Genomic DNA, 23263 nt, shown 5'->3' with positions numbered 1-23263 from the left:
CAGCTGTGGTTGCCAGAACTTCACCGTAAAAATTACAGTGAGTGGATTTTCTATTCTAAATTTAAATGTAAATATCAGCAAAAAAACTGTAATTTAGTCTGAATAATCCTGTTATTTTTTAGGGTAATTGTGTCATTCATTCACACATCAGGGTATTTCTCCATACATTTTGCATGAAAATGTTATATTTTACAGCAAAACTGTGTGTTTCTTCCAGTTTATGACATGAAATTTTTCTGTTATTCTTTGATTTACGGTAATTAATCCTCTATGGTACACATTATGATGCCAGTTAGGAAAAAAATGTTTGGAGTTTTTTTTGTCTTAAAATAGACTAAATAAACATAATCTGAAGAAATTTTATAGTTTTTTATTTATTTATTTTTTTTGTGGAAATTTTTCAACATTGTACCATAACGGTGCACAAGTGAAAAAAAATTTAAAATTAATTTTAACATTTATTTAACATGTGTAAAAGCTTCAGTAGCTTCAACAGGTACAATACATAACATTTTAAATTTAAAAACATTATAAAAGGAACTTTTTTAAACTGGTTTCTTGTCTGAATGTTGCCTGTAGGAAACATTGAACCAACGACCCATTGAAATTATTGTCTTGTGTATAAAACTATTAAAAAATGAAGGTTTGCTCCCCTATAAGTAGGAGTAGATTTTTTTTCCAGATGGGAAAGGGCCTGGAAATTACATTTGAGGGTTTTTTGTTTGTTTTTTTGTGGCGCAAAGCTGTTTCCTTTACAAAATAGGGTTTCAATATGGCCTCCTGGAGGTCATGTGACAAATTAAAGCATTGGTATTGGTTCCCTATACTCTTCCCTCTTTAAAGTATTGCATTACTCAAAAAGATGCATTGTAGAAATTTGACAGGCTAAAAATTGGTATGTTGTCTGATGGCAACACTGTACCATAGAGGGTTAAAAGCGTCTGATACAGTGATATATATATAATACAATTTTACAATTTTATGCCCTATTTCTGATGTATTTGACAGTGTATTACTGTTATTTCTACAAACCTTTTTTTTACAGTGTGCTGCCTGCTTTACCACCACACATTAAACACTCACTGACTTCCTCAACATCAAATGACTTTTTCTTTTTCACCTTTGAAGGAGCTAAAGTCTGGAGTTGGAGTTTTGGCGGGGGCGGTGGCGTTGGCAGGGTCAACACTTTGATATTCAGTCCCCTTTTCTTTTTTAGAGGCCAGTGAGAGAAACTGGACTAATTAATTCTGGGATCAATAAGCAGGGCTGCAGCTCTGTCTCCTCCCAGATGTGCAGGCGGTGCATTGATCCATACTTCGATACCTCCATCCCGCCTCTTCCCACTTTCCCTCCCCAGATGAGGCGTCTGCCTGGTCCCACTGCTGCCTTTGATCTCCACCGTGTGACATTTACTCGTTTCTGCTCAATGAGCGTCAGAGCTGGAAATAACTGATGCTCAGAAACTCGCCTGTTGTCTCTTTGCTGCTGAGTATTTGTTCTGTCGATGAGGTGATTTGCACGGAGTCGTTGCATCTACAGATACATTTGTCAGGCTGGCCGGCCGGCCTGCAGCTCGCTCTCAGACTAGTGCTGGTCGTGAGCATCGTGGCCCGCCTGCTGAATGCTGATTGGGCATAATTGCGGGTTAGTGATGCGGTGTAATTAGAGTGATTACAGTCATCAAATCCCCCACGGAGACTCTCCTCTCCGCCAGACCGACACATGCAGCAGTTTTGGTGACGAGATGCAAAAAAACTCTGAGGTTCACTCAGCAAAACTGCACTTTGTTTTAGTGTTTATGCTCACGGGATCATAAACACACACATTTTTATTATGTTTTGTCCAGAAAGTTACAAAGCGTGCAGCAAAACAACAAGATTAAATTCCTAAATCATAAAAATTACAAGTTAACTTCCTCTCCAGTCACTGGAAACACATTTGTTCTTTTTAAAAAGCAAACACAGCCTCAGTACATCCTGTGCAATGAACCTGAACAAAACATATTTTACCCAAGTGATGAGACTCATTTTCTGCTCGTGTCAGGAGAAAAAGTTTTCCTCCGACACATACCTAAACTTTATTGTAACTGTAACTCTAAAACCAGGTATTAACCACTTTTGAAGCACTTTCCAAGAAGACTTACACCAGGGGTCTCAAACTCAAATTACCTGGGGGCCGCTGGAGGCAGTATCAAAAAGACACAAAATTACTAAAATAAAAACACAAAATGACAGAAAAAGCTAAATTACTTACAAAAAGACACAAAAATAATAAAAAGAAGACAGAAAATGACCAAAAAAAGACACAAAATTACAAAAAAGGCACCTAAATGACTGAAAAAAATCTAAATTACTTTAAAAACAAAGACATAAAATGACAAAAAAGACACAACATACAGACACAGTGCAGCTGGTGTTTGTTGCACACAGGTTGTGCAGGAGGACTGCGTGAAAGCTGTGTTTCTAGCCAGGATTTGGAGAAAATACTTTTTTGACTATACAGATGCACTGTAAAAAATGTTTGTGGAAATTACAGTAAAACACTGTCAAATTGCATCAGGAATGGGGCGTAAAATTAAAAATTGTGTGTCACCGTAGTAGGCACTTTTAATTACCGTAAATCAAGGAATAGCACAATTTTTTACTTTTACTGTCATGAACTGTGGGAAACGCACAGTTTTGCTGTAAAAATATAACATTTTCATGTAAGTTAATGGAGATTTGCCATGATGTGTGAATGAATCACACAATTATCTTAAAAATAACGAGAATATTCAGTCTAAATTAGTTTTTGCTGATATTTAAATTTACAGTAGAAAAACCCTCACTGTTTTTTTTACGGGGAAGTTCTGGCAACCACAGTTGCCGGTAATTTACCGTAAATTTAACAGATTATTTTTTTACAGTGTGGACAATGGAGTAAGAGTAGGTTTGACTACAGTATTGGTTTGGATGTTTTAATGCATTTTTAGACTTTCAGGCTGTTCTCATGAATGGATGTATAGGTTATGAAAAGTTTAATGGCACTAGAATTCATACTGTAGATATCCCATAAGGTTAGTGTGTAGAGTTGTGTTGCATGTCGCATAATAATAATGATAATAATAATAATAATAATATATTTTTTTTCATTATCATCATCATCATCAGTAATAATAACAATCCAATCCAATCCCTTTTATTTGTATAGCACATTTAAACAACACAAACGTCTCCAAAGTGCTGTACATAAAATCAACAATAAAACAAACAATTCCATATACCAATCAGCAATAAATAATAAGTGTATAAATCTAAAATGATGCCATAAATAAAACAATACAATCAAACAGATAAACATAGTAAAATAAAATAAAAGATGCAGTTAAAAGTAGTAAAATAAATAAAAGCAATAAAAGACACAGAGGACGATGAGGGCACTGCCAAACATCATAACCTCCGTTTTTTCCCCGTTGAGTTAAAATAATAATAATTATTTATTAGTTCAATTTAATAATTTATTAATTAATAGAATGTTATGATAAAATGAGTGACAGTAAAACAATAGTAAAATCAATGAATGGCACGTCTTAAATGTTCTTTTTTAAATAAGTATTATTTTTATTTATTACTCCAGCACTATGGGAACCAAATTTGGGGTATTTTCTTTTCGGATGAACTATCTTAAAACTTGCCATATTTTAAGGAATAAATGCTGTGTAAAATAAAACATAATTTGTGTTGTACAAATGTTATTTTTCTCCCGCCAGATTTATCTTGTGACCCCTGGAAGGGTGCGCGACCCCTGAAGGCCTCGGAACACACTCAACACTTTACATAATCAGAGCAGAAACTCTGCAGAAGACACAGACATGAATATTCTATGAATCCTGCAGCAGTTAGTTGTTGCAGCTCGACACACTCACTCTGATGTCGGATTGTATCTCAAAGTCTTATTTACAAATCTCTCATCTACATTTATGCACCTGTTAACACCCGCTGACTCCATCAGACGCTGCCGAGCAGTCTGTCAAAAGCCCTCAAAGGAGGAACAACAACAGCAGTGTGTGTGTGTGTGTGTGTGTGTGTTGTCAGTAAGCGTGCATGGTTTAAAACGCTCCTGTGGGACGTCCTTAATTGGCCCACTTGCATCATGGGGTATCAAACATATGTGACAGCGCAGGTCGGACAGCTGCCGTCTGCTGGAACAGGCTGCACCTCTCTCTCTCTTTATCTCTCTCACATTAAGTGTCTCTCGCTCGCTCGCTCTCTCACTGCACGCACAGAGGTACGGAGGGTCACTGAGGACAAAACTGCAGCTGGAGAGACACTCAGAAAACTGCTGGAGTTGGTTTTGATTTGGAAGTTTCCAGTTTTGGGACAAATTATGATCCTTAAAACCCAAATCTGTCTTTCAAGTATCAAACACTTTCACATTTATGAGTCTTCCATGCACTGGTCATTTCAAATGACCAACTTCATCTATAGTTTTTGTTTTGGGTCAAGATTATGATCCCTATAAACAGATTTAGATTTTTAAAGGTCAGATATGGGATTAGAACACTGACATAAATCGTGCACCGTGACAGGTCGTCTCCAAAATGTTACTTGTCAGAATCACTGTTATACATATTGTTTATACTGTACATGCATTAGTATTTTTTTGTCATTTCTGGTCCAATGAGACCTGACTGTGGAATCCTGGTTGAAAGTTCAGGGTCGGACCCCTCCGTCACCCCCTGCCCACCTGAGAAAGTGACAATTGTGGCTTTTAACGCATATGAGACTATTTAAAGCTACAGATAAGTGTGCAATGTACACAATAAATGCCATTTATTTAACTAATAGAAAGTAGCCCTCTAATTGCTCATCTTCACAAGTCTGTTTCTTGCACATCTGCACATTGCACTTTTTACCTATACTAGGTAGTAACTCTCCATTTAGGGGTATCAGCTTTGAAACGAACACGTGTCAGTGATTTTATATATGCGTATGGCGTTTCTTTGAACTGTGTTTTTATTAGATATTTAATTGGGTCTTATTATTTTATCGTTGTGCACCTTGTCTTGTATTGTTGTGTACCTTGTCTTGTGTGTCCTGCTGCAAAACAAATCTCCCTTCAAGGGACTAATAAAGTGATTCTGATTCTGATTCTGATATCCTCAACAATCTTCCAGTCAGTAACTCAGATGCAGCCTCAGTCATATACAGTTCAGTAAATAAACGGTGTCAGACAGAAACACAGACTGCTCGGAGCTCCAGCTGCCTCTCTGTTTAGGACCTTCGTGTTAATTTTATGAATTCAGTTTGAGCCGCGTGTGTTAAATTAGTCATAAGTGGCTCCAGTCAGGGTCGATAATCCTGAGGCTGGCTGGAGTTTGCATGGGACAGTTTCTCTAAAATCCTGGTTTGGACTGTGGACGAAGGTCTCTGTGATCACTGCTGCTGCAGAACCTGCAGTAACATGTTGTCTCTGCTCTTACAGGCCACATTAAGCCTTCAGAGCAGATAATGAGCGTTCCTGAGGGAGTCCTGCAGAGGGACACACTGTTGTCACTGCTTCACGGTAAGACAACACACTGTTATTGTTATTACTGCATGGATGTTTCATCTGCTGGACCTTGTTGTCTCTGACATACGATGCTGCTTTTTCTTAAAGGGATAGTTCAACATTTTGGGAAATATAATCAGAGGAATTGACTGTAGCAGCAACCTAAATAAACATGCAAAACTAACTAGCTTATCCTAATGCAAAGTGTTTTTAAAGTGTTCAAGACAGCGATTGTCATGTGTTTACAACCTGTTTAAAGCAGCAGTGATCACATGTTGCAATGACAATTGGTTTCAGTGGCTCAAAAACATTCACATGCAACATATTTGTGGTTCAAAAATGTTGAAATTCAATGTATCTGTGGTTTGCAGAAACCAAAATGCCAGCATTTATTCTGGGGAATGGTTTGGCAAAAAACCCACTTTGCTTTTCTAGTCTTTGAACACTTTGTGACCCAGTAGCGAAGAGGTTTATGGCCAAAAATAGGTAACATTAAACCAAACAACAACAAAAAAGCAGCCTGGAAACCAGTCGAATCTGCAGATTGCAGATTGCAGATAACCTACCTTTCAATTTGATCCGCCATGACAAGCAGTATTTTTTTTATTCAGGGAAAGGCATCAGATTTAAGTTCTAACTCATTCCTGCATTGTCTTAAAGGAATTTCTGTATCATGTGACAGGCTTGACCTTTCCTTCATTTTACAAAGTAGCTTTCTAACTGTTTGGGTTCACCTGACCTGATCTGCTGTATTCTTTCTAACCGTGTTCTGTGCAGACAGAGAGGCGCTTGTAGTTCATGAATATTCAATGACTAATTAGAAGTATGCATAGTTTTATATCCATATAAGGTAATACTTGACAAACCTTAACCCCTGACATCAGCATAATCTGTCTTTTTTTGGTAATTTTGTGTCTGTTGTTGTGTCTTTTTTAGTTATTTTGTGTCTTTTTTTTGTCATTTTGTGTCTTTTTTTGTCATTGGTGTCATTTATGTGTCTTTTTTGTGTCTGTTTTAGTTATTTTGTGTCTTTTTTTTGTCATTTTGTGTCTTTTTTTGTCATTTTTATGTCTTCTGTGGGGTTTTTTTGTTATTCTGTCTTCTCATTTTGTGCCTTTTTTTGGTCATTTTGTGTCTTTTTCAAGACATTCAAAGATTTTGAATGCTTAAATATCATCTTTGCCATTTTTTCCATGTGCTAATGTGCCCCTCTGATTAAACACTGGCCCCTCTTGGCCCCCATAATAAAATTGGTCTAGAACCGCCACTGGGTGCAACACTTTGTAAACTCCAACCTAAGTCAGAAATTATGTTCAAAGCTCATTTATACAACAGCTCCCTCTTTGGTGCACCATGTTAGAAACAAAATGCTGCAAAGATGCACTCTTAGATGATCCCATGGTAGATGAAACATGATTGTGTGCTCTCTAGGGTGGCCTTGAAGTAAAGATGGTGCCCCTTTTAGTTTCCTTGCCCCGCCCCTCAAACAGCCTGAGTCTGCTCCTGCAACCCAGTGACAATTTTACTTGATATTATTGTATTTTATTTTGTTTTTTTAGGTTTTTACATCCCTCTGGGTCATCAGGGCATCTAAACAACAATAAATTGTTTTGATTCATTAATTTATGAATGTTTTAAACCACAGCCTTTGTGGATTGTCGTGGAAACCATTTATTGATATTGATATCATCAGTTATTATAACGTATTTATTTATAATGTAGCACTCTTTGGTTTATTAGGCTCGTATTAACATGACATAACTTGTTAGAAAGTGAGAGGCTTGAGAGTATTTTTTATCATTAATAATATTTTTTATTTTCTCTGTTACTGTCTGTTCTCACAACAGCAAGTAATTTGGTAACACTTTACAATAACCATCATTTATAGATGGTAAGTAGACCATTTATAAATGGTAAACAGATTAGTTTATTAATGTTTAATCATCATTTATAAACCATATATAGGCCATTTAGAATGGTGAATAGAAAATGTAATAATGTTGAACTATAATTTATAAATGCCAAATAGATTACTTTACCATAAACAAACATAATTATTAGTTTATTAATAGCTTTACACACATTATAACATTTTTAACACCATATTAAGTATGTAAATGATTTCAAAATTATTCTTTTACCTTTAAGAAATTGCTTGAAACCATTTAAAGATTAAATATGTATATAATTTTGTAAATGGTTAATAATAATTGGTTTATAAACCATCTATAAACATCACTTAGATGGTTATTGTAAAGTGTTACCAGTAATTTTTCACAACCCGGCAACCCCAAATATTGATCTTATTAATACACTATAAAGCATTATTTAACGATTTGTTAGCCATTAATAAAGAGAGACTATGAGGATGTAAATATTTGATAAAACTGCAGATAGAAAACCCTGAGTACCTGAAATATGTTTTATAATGAACTTCAATCAGTCGATATATTTTAAACCTTTATGTGTGAAATATAGATGTAGGGTTTTTTTTAAATACGTGATCGCAGATGATTTATTGTAAAAACATTAAACGTATCATATCGTGGTTATGTTTTGAGGACCGAGCCCTCTGCAGCAGACACGCATGCGTCCTGGCGCTCCGGTCAGGCAGCGGGATGCAGCGCCGCCACCGTGGCTCAGTGCGCCCCGAGCAGCCAGAGCGCACGGTTACAATGAGCTTCTCCATCGGTCCGACTGAGAGCCAGCATCAGTACCGACCTCCGAGCCGCACACGCACCGCCACAGACCCGGACCGACACCAGCTCCGCCCGCCCGCAGCAGGATGCCCGGGGGAAAGAGAGGGCTTGTGGCACCGCAGAACACTTTTCTGGAGAACATCGTCCGGCGTTCAAGTGGTGAGTCTGCGCGCCGGGAGCGAGACTTGTGTTGTGGTTTTTGGTTTTCACCAGGCTCGGACCCGGACTCTGCTGGAATACAGTGTTTTTAATACCACGGAGCTCCGCTGGAGGATAAACCCACAGAATGTCACTTTATACCCGCATTTACTCTGCAGTGATGGAGTTTACCCCTCTCTCAGGCTCCACTGTAACGTTACTTATGATAATCATGGATCATAATAAGTAACGTTACACATCTAAGTTACATACACAAGGGATTACTTCCACTGGGAGGACCGTGCGTTGCAGCTTTTAGGAGAATATGATTGAATTATTGCTCTTATCGGCGATTTCGTGCCTCAAGAAGCTCCCGGGAGTCCCAGTTTACGCACCGTTGTATTCACCTCTACATCATTCTGTGTTTGACTTTTCCAGATTGTATTATGCAAATTATCTCTCCAAATAATGTGAGATCATGACTCGAGCGCTGCTGCACAAACATCGCGTTTTAAACTGGAGATTAAAAGTTCATTCTGCTCATTAACTCGCCCGTTTTTTTCTGGTAATAAACATTGACAGCTGCTCCGCCAATGAACGTGGAGCTCTTTGAGTTTTAATTACCTGTCAAACCCGCCTCTTCGTAATAAAATTATAATAATTATAAGTAAGGTGTCTCCAGGACGAGGGAGTCGCGTTTGAAATTAATTAATGTGAGCTCCGTCTGTCATTATGTAATAAGCTGCGTTTTTTGGGGGGGAACAAAGTGAAGTAAAATGATCGATCTGCTGGAGTATTTAAGAAAAAGCAGCTCAGATATTAATCACCTTAATGTTTTTTCAGTATTACTCAGCTGTATTTCTGTTTCATCAGGGTTCAGCTCATGTTTTTCTGCGCTATAAAGTGCGCCGGACTTGGCACCGGCCTCAGATTACGCGCTCTCTCTCTCTCTCTCTGATTAGATTGATTCCTCTCCTTTATCTTCCCAGAAAAGTCAGCGGAGTAATTGGCCGGAATGAGAGTCCGGGTTGTGGGTTGGAGGCTGCAGCAGTCTGTCTGTCTGTCTGTCTGTTCTCGCGGTGTTTGAGCCTCCGGGACAGCCAGGGGGCTGCTGCGTGGTGCGGATCTCTCGGGCCCGTTCTGGCGCTAATTGGAGCTCCACTGGTTGCAGCTGGTTGTGGTTGGTTGTTGCTGGTTGTCGTGTCTTTCTTTATTTGCTGCTTGAGAAGTCACACAAGCAATTAGCTGGAATGATGTGAGGAGATTGTTCTGGGACTTCCTGCTGCTCTCAGATCAGATGCTGCAGAACTTCAGGTTTGGGAGTAAAAAAGTCTGCAGGGTTACCTATAGTTTGTTTACCTGTCACTGAATATCTTTTTTTAGGTCTGCAGCTAATTATTCCTGGTCAGTTTATTGGAAAAGCCTAATTTATAACAAAGATACAGAAGAAAACAGGAGGAAAGCTTTGTCATGCATGCATCAAAACAAGTAAAGACAGACAAGAGATATAGAGAGTAAACATTAAAACATTAATTCAACTTTACTGTCCCTGAGTGCAAGGGTCCTTGAAGGAAGTTCAAGGGGTCCATTGCCAGTTGCTGATAATAAACTGTGATGCTGAGTAAACAGTCATACTGTCACATTAGTAAGAAAGCCATAGGGTCAACAGTTTTTAAGAGGCTGCAGTAAACTCTTGAAAGTCTGAGTGAAGAGTAAAGATACTGATCATCCTAAACAAGATGACTAACATAATCGATTGGTGTCATGCTGGCTTGTCAGGTAGAGGGAGAAAAAACAATATAAAATGAACATTTTTGGCCAGGATAACAACGAGCATAACCATTTTCAGAGGGGTTCTTTGACCTCTGACCTGCAGGTATCTTGATGAAAATGGGTGGTACCCACAAGCCTCCTCTTAACAGCCCACTTTGAGATAATCCCATGCAGACTTTGGCAAAAAACATGCAGGTCTTTGCCAAAGTCTGCATGTTTATTGCATGCAAAAACCAAGCATGCAGTGTTTTGGCATATTCTAAATTGATGCAATTGGATATTTCTAATGTTATTTCTATGTGTGTGTGTGTGTGTGTGTGTGTGTGTGTGTGCACATATTTCATGCCATCGCTGCAAACATCAGAGCTCCACTTGGGCCACCCAAGTCAAAAAGGTCTTGAGACGCCACTGTCTCTGGGATATTTATCCTTCAGTTGGGTGACACATACTGTGACACACAGTGGGAACATGGATTCAGGTACAAAAAAACATAATAATAAGATATATCCGGGTAAATACATCGAGTGACAAAAACAAACCTTGAGTACACCAGTAGTAGAGTAGAGTAGAACAGTAACCTTGTTCTGGGCTTTAGCTGAGACATATAAATACATTTAGGATTAAAAGTGGCAGAAAATACAGTGAAGTTTGGTGTTTATTTTGCTCACATGGACATGATACTTTCTAAGGAACAAAAGCAGGTTAATATTATACAAAATACAAGAGTCTTTGAGATGGTTCGTCCCTTATTCAATGAATACATTCATGAATGTGTTCTTTGTTTCTCTCGGGTCTTTCATTTAAACTGTGAATTAGATCTGAAATTAAAAGGTCTCATGTCCTCTTACAGAATTCCCTCACAATTGAATGAGAGCTGTTAATCTCATCAGTGGGTTCCAGTGGAGAGTTGCGTTAATCCGAAGCTTCTGCACTTTCCTTTAAAAAGCTTCTGTTGCTGTCGGAAAGAGGATTGTGGCTTGTGGGGACCCGTTGGGTCGAACCTTTCGCTCTGAAACAGCCCCGATGTGCTCGAACCTCGGCCTGGCTAAGTAATTGGTTGTGATGAAAGAGGAGAGCGGGAAAGGTCAAGATGATTCTGGGCTTTTTCTCGCGTGTTGCATTAAGTCTCCGTCAGCTCTTTAATGCCGGAGGGCACGCTGCAGGCTCACAACAAGACGCTGATGAATCTAAGAAACTACAGTTCCTCTTTGTGCTGAAAAATCACTTCGGTAATTGTTTGGAAAGAGAAGCAGAGAACAGATGAGGCTCATATTGTTCTGGATGGTTTTGCTTTAAAGGTGCGACCCTCTCACAGCTTACCCATAATTCACTGGGGTCCTGTGTGTATCGCTCTGACCACTGTATCAGAAAGCAACACATAGAGAAACAACTGCTCAGTTTTTATCACTAGAGGGGCAGAAAATGAGAAGTTAGTCTAACTATGAGAAGTTAGTTAGGTTTTGGGCTGTTTTTCTCTCTATATTTTTTAATGGCTTGTGACAGTATTTTCTGATTTATGAAATGATAAAAGGAGATATCGCGATTTCCTTCAGTAAAAACTTTGAATATAATATGTCAAGAAAAGAATATAATCACCTTGAAATTTGCTTTATCCAATTATCAAATTTATGTCCTGGAAATATATAGAAATTGCTGCATAATTTATGAGTTTACACCTCATTTGAATATCTAAACATACAATTTCATAAAACTTGTAATGCAAAAAAAAAAATCTTGTCTTAATGGGAAAGCTTTGGTAGGGAGACTGACCTGGACACAATGGATTATCAATTATTTGGTTTGAACTGTCCAAAAATGGTGTTAAATGTCCATAAAAAATTTCTGACAGCAGCAACAATAGTCCAAATGGTCTCATGACAACCTGTCTGTCATACACCTGCATTCTTTCAAATGGCCAGCAGGGGGAGACTCGTGGCTGCAAAAAGAAGTCAGATACTAACAATAACAGATTATCAAAAATAGTTGCTGATTAATTTTTGGTAACGCTTTACAATAACCATCTAAGTGATGTTTATAGACCAATTATTAATCATTTACAAAATTCTATACATATTTAATCTTTAAATGTTTTCAAACAATTTCTTAAAGGTATAAGAATCATTTTGAAATCATTTACATACTTAATATGGTGTTAAAAATGTTATAATGAGTGCAAAACTATTAATAAACTAAGATATATACTTTGTTTATGGTAAAGAAACTATCAACTTACATTAATATACCTTCTATTTGGCATTTATATCTAAACTATCTGTTAACCATTTATAAATGATGGTTATTGTAAAGTGTTACCCCATTTTCTTTCATTAACTAATCAACAGTCAACAGTATTCACAGGGAAGTACTTTCCATTAAATCATGTAATAACTGGATATTTATTCTGGAAAGACACATTTCTGTTGAGATATTCAAATGTAATTTTTGATGCTTTCAGCACCACAAACAAAAGCTTGATCAGGAGATCAGTTTTATGGTAGCAATTTAAGTTTTCTTGCAACAGAAGAAACAAAAAGCTGTTTTTTTAAGGGGAAAATGAGTAAAACAGCGTTTCATCCTCTTCCTGTCAGCTGGCTTTTTCACCTTCATGCACTTAATTAACATTAAATAAAAGGTCACTGCTCAAAATATACTCGCTGTTGGCCTGAGCAAACATGTAACTTTCCCCCCCAGTAATTATGTGTTATTGGGGAGAGTCTGACTGATGTACTGAACCAATTAGTGGTTTTATTGAGAATCAGATATGCTGCAGTCTGAAGTTTTTCTCCTGACTGCAGCTGTAACACTTTTATTACAGTTTCAGTTTCTCTAAATCATCACACGGCTGCCCAGTGAAATCAATCGAGTGGTTTTACTCATCAGTGCTGAGAGCTGCAGAGAGTCTGTGTTTCACTGCAGACTTTTTAGTGTCTTTTCATAGCTTCTCGTGTTTTTATCCTCCCTGCTGTAAGCACACACTGTGAGAAACACTTGTAATGTTCATTTTTGAAGAGCTGTTGCATCCCCTTTCATCCCAAAATCCTCTATCTTTGCCAGCCAACTCATTTTTGGAATATAGGAGCCTCTCATAATGATTACCTGCCAAAGTTTCCACTCCAGCAGATTTGGCATGAGTTTGAAGGACATTATCGACAGTTTTAGCTCATTAATTACAAACTGCATTTACCTTTAATATGATGCTGACCATCTTCTAAAGCAGGCGGTCGTTTTCTGACCTTTCTAGCAGCTGCTGGCAAACACTTTGTCTCTGTTTGCTTTAAAAAAAAAAATGACTTGAACTTTAGCTGCACTGTGGGGAATCCATGACTCTGTGTGTAATTGGAACAGGAACCTCTTTAAAATATCTTCTTTGTGAAACTTGAGAGTCACATATGGAACATTTTTTAAGGGGACAAAGCTCGGGGATTCATATAATTGTTGTCACCGTATGTCGGTGTTTGTGTTGTTGTTGTTGTTGTTGTTGTTGTTGTTTGAGTTTTCTTGTTGCTGATTTCAAGGACAACATCTGAGACTTCAGTCAGTAGCCAAAGTCTTCTGGTTTCATTACACAGCAGCTGACTGTCAACTGATGAATGTTTGAGTGTCCTTTAAAGCACTTTTGTCAACAATTTTTCACACCACTGGAAGTTTATTTTAAAAGATCATTTTGGTTTATTAGAGCCTGGATCTTATTTTTATTGATAAAGAGGACAAATAAGTCATGTTCTCAGGATCCTTTTTGGAAATTTGAGAAAAGGAGTCTACATTTTAGGATTCCTAACACATTTAAGGCCTGTTATTCGTATTTAACCCACATAATTGCGAGCCAGGAGCCAGGTGATGCAGTATAAAGAGTGACAAAGTCCACGTAAGGAGGAGGTCAGGGTGTATGTACACAGGAGCTCACTGTTCATGTCCAGTGTTATGTAATTTATATACTTAAGTTACATAAGTTATGTAACAAGTGCAGGTTGCTATCTTTATATGAACCTTACCATGTACACTACTGGTCAAAAGTTTTAGAACACACCAACTTTCCCAGAATTTAATTGAAAATGATGCAGTTTAATGTCTCAGTGTACTCTGAAATTAATACACATTTGCAACATTTAAAATTCTTTATTGAGCATGATAGTGTTTTGAAAGTAAAAAAAAGATTCAAAATCACATTTTATGTTGGACTAAAGGACTAAAAAAAGACACAAAATGACAAAAAAAGACACTAAAAGACACAAAATGACCAAAAAAAGACACAAAATGACAAAAAAAGACATGAAAAGAATTAAAAAATGGACAAAATAGCCCAAGACTCCATAGAGTTAAGTTGTTAACCCATTTCTTGTTCCCTGAAAAAGGCCTACTTGTATAATTCTGAAATGTACATTATTTTTCAGTTTTGGTTAAGCTTACCTTTTTTTATTTACCTCTGGCAGTTCACCACTTACCTTTGTACCCTTTCAAGCTGTTCATTTGACTTGAACTGCTTGAATTTCAATAAAAAACTGGAAAAATTGGGGTGTTCTAAAACTTTTGACCGGTAGTGTATGTTTTGCTGCTAAAACAGGTTATACTCTGCATGCACAGTGAATGCTCATGTTGCTGGACATTTAATGGATAATGCACAAAAAAAATGGTGTTGAACTAACGTTACAAGCTGACCAATGGTTCACTCAAGCAAAAGCAAAGCCTCTGTAAATTGATTTCCATCTAAAAACACGATAAATATATCGGAGACTTGTTGACAGCACTGTGACGTGTAGCCTTTATTTGATTTGTAGTTAACTCTTAAACAGTTACAACAGCCTCTCTTGTTCTCCCCGGTGACCAAGCCACCACCATGCAGAATATATCAAATGAATAATTAATATCTATGTGATTGTAAAAGAGCTGCTGGTGGTATTTTCCCTGTGTGTAGTGTTATTAACCAGGCTGCCTCTCTGTGTTTACACTCAACTGTAGCCAGTAGCTCCTTGTTCAGGTTTAACAAGAGGATAGACAGATGGGAAACGATGGGGGTGGTGATCATTTTTCCTACAAAGAAGATGCCCAAATATTCTCTTCATCCATACACCATAGGGCTCTTCAGCTGCATTAATTCATCCTTATTTTATTGGCTAATAGGCACAATTGCACTGCAAAAAAGCCAACTTGTATTTTTTGGCCTAAAACAGTGATTTAATTTGGTAAAACTTGGAAATATAAATTACTGACATTTAGGGCAATAATGTAAGTTAGCACAACAAAGGAAGTCAGTTGTCTGCTCAAAAACAAGTTGGTGAGTTGTTGTTACTTATATCTTTAAGTTGGGGTTCACAACAAGGGACAATAGTTCTGATAACTCTTATTTCTTTGTTGTGAAATTCGGTCATTAGCGAAAGCTAGCAGCTAACTGATGCTAGCGGCTAACGGATGCTAGTGGCGCTGCTTGTTACAGCTACAAGAGTAGCCATTAGCGTATCAATGCTAACTCAAAATTGTGGTCGCAACATTAGCTGACATAGAGTTGAGCAAACTCAAAAACAAAACTTAAAATATTTAGTTTAATTGTCCAACTTAAAATTTTAGCGAAGTTTGTTGCCTTGAAATTTTGAGTTCACCCAACTTTTCTTTTTTTTGCAGTGTGATTAAATATTAACTTTGCGCAACTTCTCTTAAGTTTGGGACTTATAGGCCACTATTACTGGACAGATGTACTTTATCTTACTATTATGGCACTTTAAACTATTGAAAACAGTTATCAGTCAGACACAGATTCAGCAACATCTAAAAATGTAGATGAACAGGAAGAAAAAGAAGAAAAGCCAGATAATAAAAGCCTAAATGTGCAATTTTAACAACGTGCAATAGTTCTCACTATGTGTCTTCCATTCTAACAAAATATTAGCTCTGACATTATTGTTTGTCTATGCATTTCAGTACCCATACTACCATAATATTTATTTTATCAGAAAAACATTTTTATGATGTTCTAAATGCAGCAAGCCGAAAATACCAGCATGTCCTACTGCTTCAGGCTGCATTTTGCAGGCCAGCGTGCTTTTCTGGCTATTGTGACCCACAATCCTCTGCAGAGGGAGCAGACATGAGCAAGGGGGTCAAAGTATGAGGTGCAGTGATATGAAGAAGAAGGTTACTACAGCCCGATTATATGCATAATGCATGCAACGGTACACATGTAATGGCAGCTACTATGGTTAGAGGTTTGTAGATGCAGTTAGATGCAAATAAAATCATAGTTTGATAAAAACAATCGGTAACACTTTACAATAACAACTAAGTAATGTTTATAGATGGTTTATAAACCAATTATTAACCATTTACAAAGTGCTATACATATTTAATCTTTAAATGTTTTCAACCAATTTCTTAAAGGTATATGAATCATTTCAAAATCATTAACATACTTAATATGATGTTAAAAATGTTAAAATGAGTGCAACTAAAACTATTGATAAACTATTAGTTATAATGTATTGGTTTGTTAATGGTAAAGTAACTATAAACTTACATTAATAAACCATCTGTTTGTCATTTATGAATGATATAGTTAGTTAAACATTAATAAATTATGTATTTACCATTCTAAATGGTCTATATACAGTTTATAAATGCTGATTAAACATTAATAAACTATCTGTTTACGATTTATAAATGATGGTTATTGTAAAAGTGTTACCAAACAATCCCAACATATAGTCAGGTTTCAGCAATATCACACTTGAGTTTATTTGATTATTTTAAACCTATTTCTTGGTTCATAAATGAATTTGTGAAAGTGAAAATACATTATTTACATCTACTCAGTACTAATGACTAGTAGCCTAACATAATTTAATTTAAAAATCAAAACTAGTTGCCCACAGCATAAAAATCTCACTCCAAACAGGTACCCAAGGTTGGTAACCCTGACAACAGGGAGAGGGGGCGGGGCTTCCACTATAAGAAGGCGGGGCTTTAAGCAGGCTGTAACAAACATGTCTGACCCTGCAGGTAGAGCCAGCTGCTGTGTCCGAGGAGCTAGTGACAGGTGGATGTCAGAGAGTAAAGCTGCACTGCATCACGTGATGCAAATGGCTTTAGGACACGTTTGGGGACATGACCATACTTGTTAAATGTCTTTCTTTGCATTTTAGTCGCTGTCTGTAGCAGTTTAACCTCCTGTGACCCTGCGTCCTCATATGTGGACATTTCATTTTAGGTTTTCTGGACCTTATATTTCATTCTGCTTAATTATATATGCACTCTAGAATAAGAACAATACATCAATCAGTGTAAAAATCAGATGGCAGCATCTTGGTAAAGTCAATACCCAGACAAAAGTGGACCAGGTACCAAAGCTGATCAGATTTTATGGCTAAAACTTGTGTATTTGTGCTTAATAATGTTTGTAGTTTGATATTCTGTGCAAGTTTGACTATTTTTAGCATTAGCAACAAGTTCCGACTCTGCTAATCAGGAAGTATTCATTTGAAAACGAATAGACTTTTACTATCATTCTTCAAATGAGACGGTGTAAATGTAAGGAAATAAAAAGTTTTATTCACTGGTGTATTAATTGCGTTATACAGTAAAATGAACCCATTATTTTTTTTTCAAAAACTAATTCCTGTTCAAAGACAATGCTTAGTTTTTGTATTTATCAGGTCATACAAATCCAAAATATCTAGGAGAAACTAACAATACATACCAAACAGAAGCTTGGCTCTCAGGAGGTTAATGGCTTAGCCCAAACAGAAACAACATGTATGTGTGTAGAGGTGTTAGATGCCTCTGATATTTTCCTCAAGTTAAAGGATAAATTCCAGTCTAAAGATCCTCTGTATCAAGTAAAAGTCCTGCATTCATAATCATGCATGAATAGTATTAGCATTCAAATTTACTCAAAGTATAAATGCATGAATATTGCAGCAGGTAAAGCTAATCAAAGACGGTTTAATATAGCGTAGATATATATAGTTTAACCTAGAGGTTTTAAAAGTATAAAAATGTACCAGGGTCCCACTCTGGTATATTCCTGGTATGTACAGTGAAATAATATGATGTGAAATGACAACACAAGACAACATTTAGACTTATAGAGTTATATATTTGTTAGATTAATAAGTGATCTGTGAACTACTGAAAACCATAATTGTTATAGCCTTTTCTAAAAACAACTTATATATATAATCATGATTTTAAAAAAGTGATGACGAAATATTTAATTTGAAGTAGTGAAGTAAGGAGTAGGAGTAAAATGTGCAATCTTGGCTTCCACAACATATATATATATATATATATATATATATATATATATATATATATATATATATATATATATATATATATATATATATATAATCTAAGTCTTTTAACCAGTGCTGCAGAGTCACTATATCATTTTGGTTTCACAGGAAAGTTTAATAATTTAAAAGCAGTTTCAGACACTTTCCAGCTGTGATACGACTAATATTATCTGAATACTTACACTGTTTAACTTGGGAAGCTTAGAGGAGTTTTAAATATATAATAAGCTGCTGACTGTGGGATAAAAAGGATTACTACCAGGGTTGAAGAATCATAAATGTTCAACAACATTCTGCTGAAAAATCCTAATAAATATTTGGTGTGTGTGCGTGAGAGAGGAGAGCAGGAAGGTCGAGATGACTCAAACCGACAGTTGAAGTACGTCTCACTCGGCTCTTTGCTGCCAAAGGGCTCGCAGTGGGCTGCAGGTTCACATCTCCTGAATCTGTTACGCTATAAAACTCACAGGTTGAACCTTCAAAGAGTTCTGGGTTGCTGTAATCTTTCCTTTTTCTGCACACCAACTGTGAAGTCGTCGTTCCACCTTTGACTCTGAAGAATGTTTCCAAACTTACAGACTTCTTGGTGTGAAATTTGTTCTTCTGGAGGGTCAGCTGTTTTATTTCTGAGCTGCAGTGAAGATATCTCTGTAGCACAATAACAGTGTGTAGGTTTGTAACACCAGCAGTAGAGAATGGGCCAGAGCAGAAATTAATCATTGTTTAAATAAACTTGTTTAAAAAAAGAGCCAACCAGGTTTATATTAAATGCCATCTGTGCTGCACAATTTAAATACATTCTGGGATTATTAAATCAGTTTAATGATTAAAATCAAAGTTGAATGTTGGTTTATTATGCCCTCCAGTCTAATCTATTTTAAATAAGACTTTCTACTTTAAAACCACCTCAATTATCAGCTGGCTGATTATATTGTATTATATATATATATTTTATATGTAGGTTTTTACATTTATTTTATTATTATTTTTTAAATTATTTTTTTAAAATACTTAAATTACAAATATTACCCATTGAATAAATTGTACATTAATATAAGAGGACTTTTTTGATGTTTTTTTACTATTATTATTCAATTGCTAAATGGTCTTGAATGCTAAATAAGTAAATTATGAGTAAATTATATGTAAAAAAAAAAATAAAACACCAAAATATAAACAAATATATTGCTGAATTTTAAATGAAGTTAACTTTCTGTTGGGTTTTTTTGATTAATGTAAAAAAAAATATTAACATTAAAGATATTAACTCTATATTATCCATATTTTTAAAGACATTAAATTCACTGTAAAAAAAACCATTGAAATTGAATTGAAATACATTCTGGGATTATTAAATCAGTTTAATGATTAATATCAAAGTTGAATGTTGGTTTATTATGCCCTCCAGTCTAATGCATTTTAAATAAGACTTTCTACTTTAAAACAATTATCAACTGGCTGATCTTAAACCTGGCTTAGAGAAACCAAGATTCAAGCTCAGTTATTCACAAGCAAGGATGGGGTGAGGTTCAAAAATGTGTAAAAAAAAACATGTGCAACAGTTTAAGAACAATGTTTCTCAATGCATAGTTGCAAGAAATGTAGAGATTTCATCTTCTATAATCCACAACATCATTAAAAGATTTCCAGAATTTGGAAAAATCTCTGCAGGACAAGAACCAACACTAGTTTCCCGCGACCTGTTGACCCGTTAGGGTGCCTGATGACTGTTGGACCTTAGCCCGTTTTTTCAATCATTTCCCGCCGTGCACGGACGTACCAGTCAACATGGTCTCATAGGAATCCGTGAAATAGCCACGGATTTGCTTAACTCAAAATCCGTGGAATAGCCACGGAATCACTCAAATTTCCGTGAAACTGACACAGATTTTGCTACAATGCAAGTTAATGACAGTCATATCGAGTGAATATTTAGAAAATAAAACATATATTTCTTGCTAGAAATGTGATCAAAATCCATTTTTATGCAGAAACTAAGTCAAAATATTGATTTTTTTCACTAAAAATGACAGAACTGTCCGCCATGTTTTTTGTTCTGACCGCCGGGACCTTGAAAGTCACGTGACTTGGAACAAACCAATAGGAAAAGATATCCATGGAATAGCCACGGGATATGACTGTCATTAACTTGCATTGTAGCGAAATCCGTGTCAGTTTCACGGAAATTTGAGTGATTCCGTGGCTATTCCACGGATTTTGAGTCAAGCAAATCTGTGGCTATTTTACGGATTCCTGTGAGACAAGGTTCTACCAGTACATGCAACCCTACACTGCTCCAAGCAGTTATATGCATATTGCATCTCGCGGGCATGTAGCATTGATATCTGACGACGTGCACAACCAACGCTCCAAAACACTGCAGGATATGCAAGACTGATGTAATGAATTCAATGATGCATAGTTAAAAGCAAGTATATTTAAACCTTTAGGCGGCAAAACCTACATGATTAGATGAAAGGACATTACAGCATGGGCTCAGGAAAACTGAGCAGGAAACTAACACGGTTCACTGCTGCATCTACAAATGCAAGTTAAAACTCGACCATACAAAGAGAATAAATATATTTACAACATCCAGAAATGCCGCCAACTTCTTTCTCATCCTAGACAGACTGACACAAAGTGGTCCGACAAGTCTGCATTTGAAATAGTTTTTTCATGGACATGCAGTGCAGACTTGTCCTTCACTGAAAATGTGCAGTGCATTATGAAGTGTTAATACCACAACAGAGAGCCCAGACTGTTGAGACACTGACGTCGTATTTCAAGAAAGAATGGTAAAGAATTTCACTCTTAAACTTAAAGAGTGATTGTCCTCAGTTTCTAAAGACTTTCTGAGTATTGTTAAAAGAAAAACTAAAGAGAAACAGTGGGAAACATGCACCTGTCTTAACTTTTTGGGAGCTTGTTGCAGGCATCAATTTCATAAAAATTGCATATTTAAAATAACCAATTCGCTTGCTCAGTTTGAACATTATACATGTTTTCTTTGTGCAATTTTCAACTGATTATATGTCAAAAATGATGAGCAAACAATCTTACTACATTTTGCTGGTAACACAATTTTCCTACAGTAATGTTTTGAATCTTTCTTCCACCATGCTCTGAGCAGTCGAACAGATCTTTATACAATCTTCTCTGGAGGTTAAAAAGCCTAGTGGCCTTTTATCTGTTTTCCACATTTTGAAACGGATGTTTTGTGTCCTGTCCATCTCTCAGAGACCAGCTTCCTCCTGGGAAACGCCCAGATCGTAGAGTGGCCTGTGGTTTACAGCAATGACGGATTCTGCAAGCTGTCTGGCTTCCACAGGGCTGAGGTCATGCAGAAGAGCAGCACATGCAGGTAAAACACTTTCTGCTTGTGTTGGGTATCATTATGGAAAATCTAAACATTGCAAATGTGCACAATTATAGTTGTTTAATTCTGTCTCAAAGCAAGAATAGTTACAGTGTGGTAATGGAGCGATAAGGACTCTTCTGTCTTGTTGCTTTATTATAATTGCACTCACAGCGTGGCTAAATATGCAATCATTTTAACATGTATAATTCCTTTACATTTGCATACTGATTCCTGTATCTATATGTCTTCATAAATGCCTGACTTTATGTGTCTTTAATGGTTTAAATGCTTCATTTAAAGCAGAACTAATACAAACCAATATTTTTACAGCACCAGCTTCTTTATGAGTTGAAACCACAGCAGAGTATGACCATGAGTCACTGTTTTAAAACGAAATCCACGTCCTGCTTTAAAGTGCTCCATTTATCCTGCAGAAATCACTGAATATGTCCTTTTTTATTCAGTTTCATCCATTATTTAAGCACAGCGAGGAGACAGAGAGAAAGGAAGGGAGTGAAAAGATCAGAAAGTGACAATCTTTTGTCCCTCCCTGCTCCTGTAGTCATCATTAAAGCTGTTTTCATGATACTAACTTCGTTTACTGCTTGATGACTACTTGACTCCTATGTCTTGCAAGGAAAATGTGCAGCTCAGCAGAGTCACACAACAAAAAGCATCTGGTGTTTCCACTTGCTGTGAAAGCAAGAGGCAGAGATGGCACAGCGAGAGTCTGAAATGAATCCAATCCCGAGCTGCCAGGGGAGCTCTGCCCGGTCCGGCTCGTCGAGGACGCCGTCTTTCTCGCCTGTCAGTCAAGACGTTTTAAAATTTGACTCCAAAGGACGACTCGTCTCCTCCAGCGCTGCTCAGATCTGACCGGAGGTGACGGCCTTGACTAGCCGGCGGCGGAAACGGCTCCCTCAGACAGCGATCTGAGTGAGAAGAGAGGCACAGAGGTTTTATTGGTGCACTCCCTGCTGCCGGGGGCCGAGGAGGACACTGAGACCAGATCCACTCAGACGTGACAGTGAGAGGACAGAAGAGCCTGCTGAGAGCTCAGACTGCAGCCTGCTGCAGGACAGGGAAGACAGAGGCTCGTTATCGGGCCCGGACATGTTTTTGGGAGTCACTTTTGGTCTTTTGACTGCAGTGAAAAAAAGTCAATTTTTGGTCTTTTGACTGCAGTGAAAAAAAGTCAATTTTGGTCTTTTGACTGCAGTAAAATTGTGTGACTTTGTGAAACAGAACACCACAGTAATAAAAACAATTCTTGACCATTTTTCAACACATAAAAGTGTAGATTGTAAATTGTATAAGATAAGATAAGATAGAACTTTATGTATCCCTAAGGAAATTGTGGTTCCAGATTTCTCCAAAGTTGCAAAAGCAATCACAATATAGGATAATATAAGAAAAACAATGAACACTTATATAACATACATTTGTAACGTTTGGTGTTTGTTTGGTGCCGTTTCACAGAT

The 23263-nt window shown here is 36.9% G+C and overlaps 1 protein-coding gene across 4 annotated transcripts in view; it reads left to right on the top strand.

Moving 5' to 3' along the window:
- The first annotated feature begins 8314 nt into the window (after nt 1-8314).
- Nucleotides 8315-23263, top strand: part of kcnh5b (potassium voltage-gated channel, subfamily H (eag-related), member 5b) — a 207322-nt gene continuing 192373 nt past the window's right edge. For all 4 annotated transcript variants that reach the window (XM_059352752.1, XM_059352749.1, XM_059352751.1 and 1 more), the window contains exons 1-2: nt 8315-8387; nt 21662-21785. In XM_059352752.1, the coding sequence (XP_059208735.1) occupies nt 8315-8387; nt 21662-21785 (197 nt within the window). The remainder of the gene's footprint in view (nt 8388-21661; nt 21786-23263) is intronic.

The sequence above is a fragment of the Centropristis striata genome, chromosome 16 (genome assembly GCF_030273125.1).
Source record: "Centropristis striata isolate RG_2023a ecotype Rhode Island chromosome 16, C.striata_1.0, whole genome shotgun sequence".
Lineage (NCBI taxonomy): Eukaryota > Metazoa > Chordata > Actinopteri > Perciformes > Serranidae > Centropristis > Centropristis striata.
The sequence above is the reverse complement of the archived record's forward strand: the minus strand, read 5'-3'. Positions and strand labels throughout refer to the sequence as shown.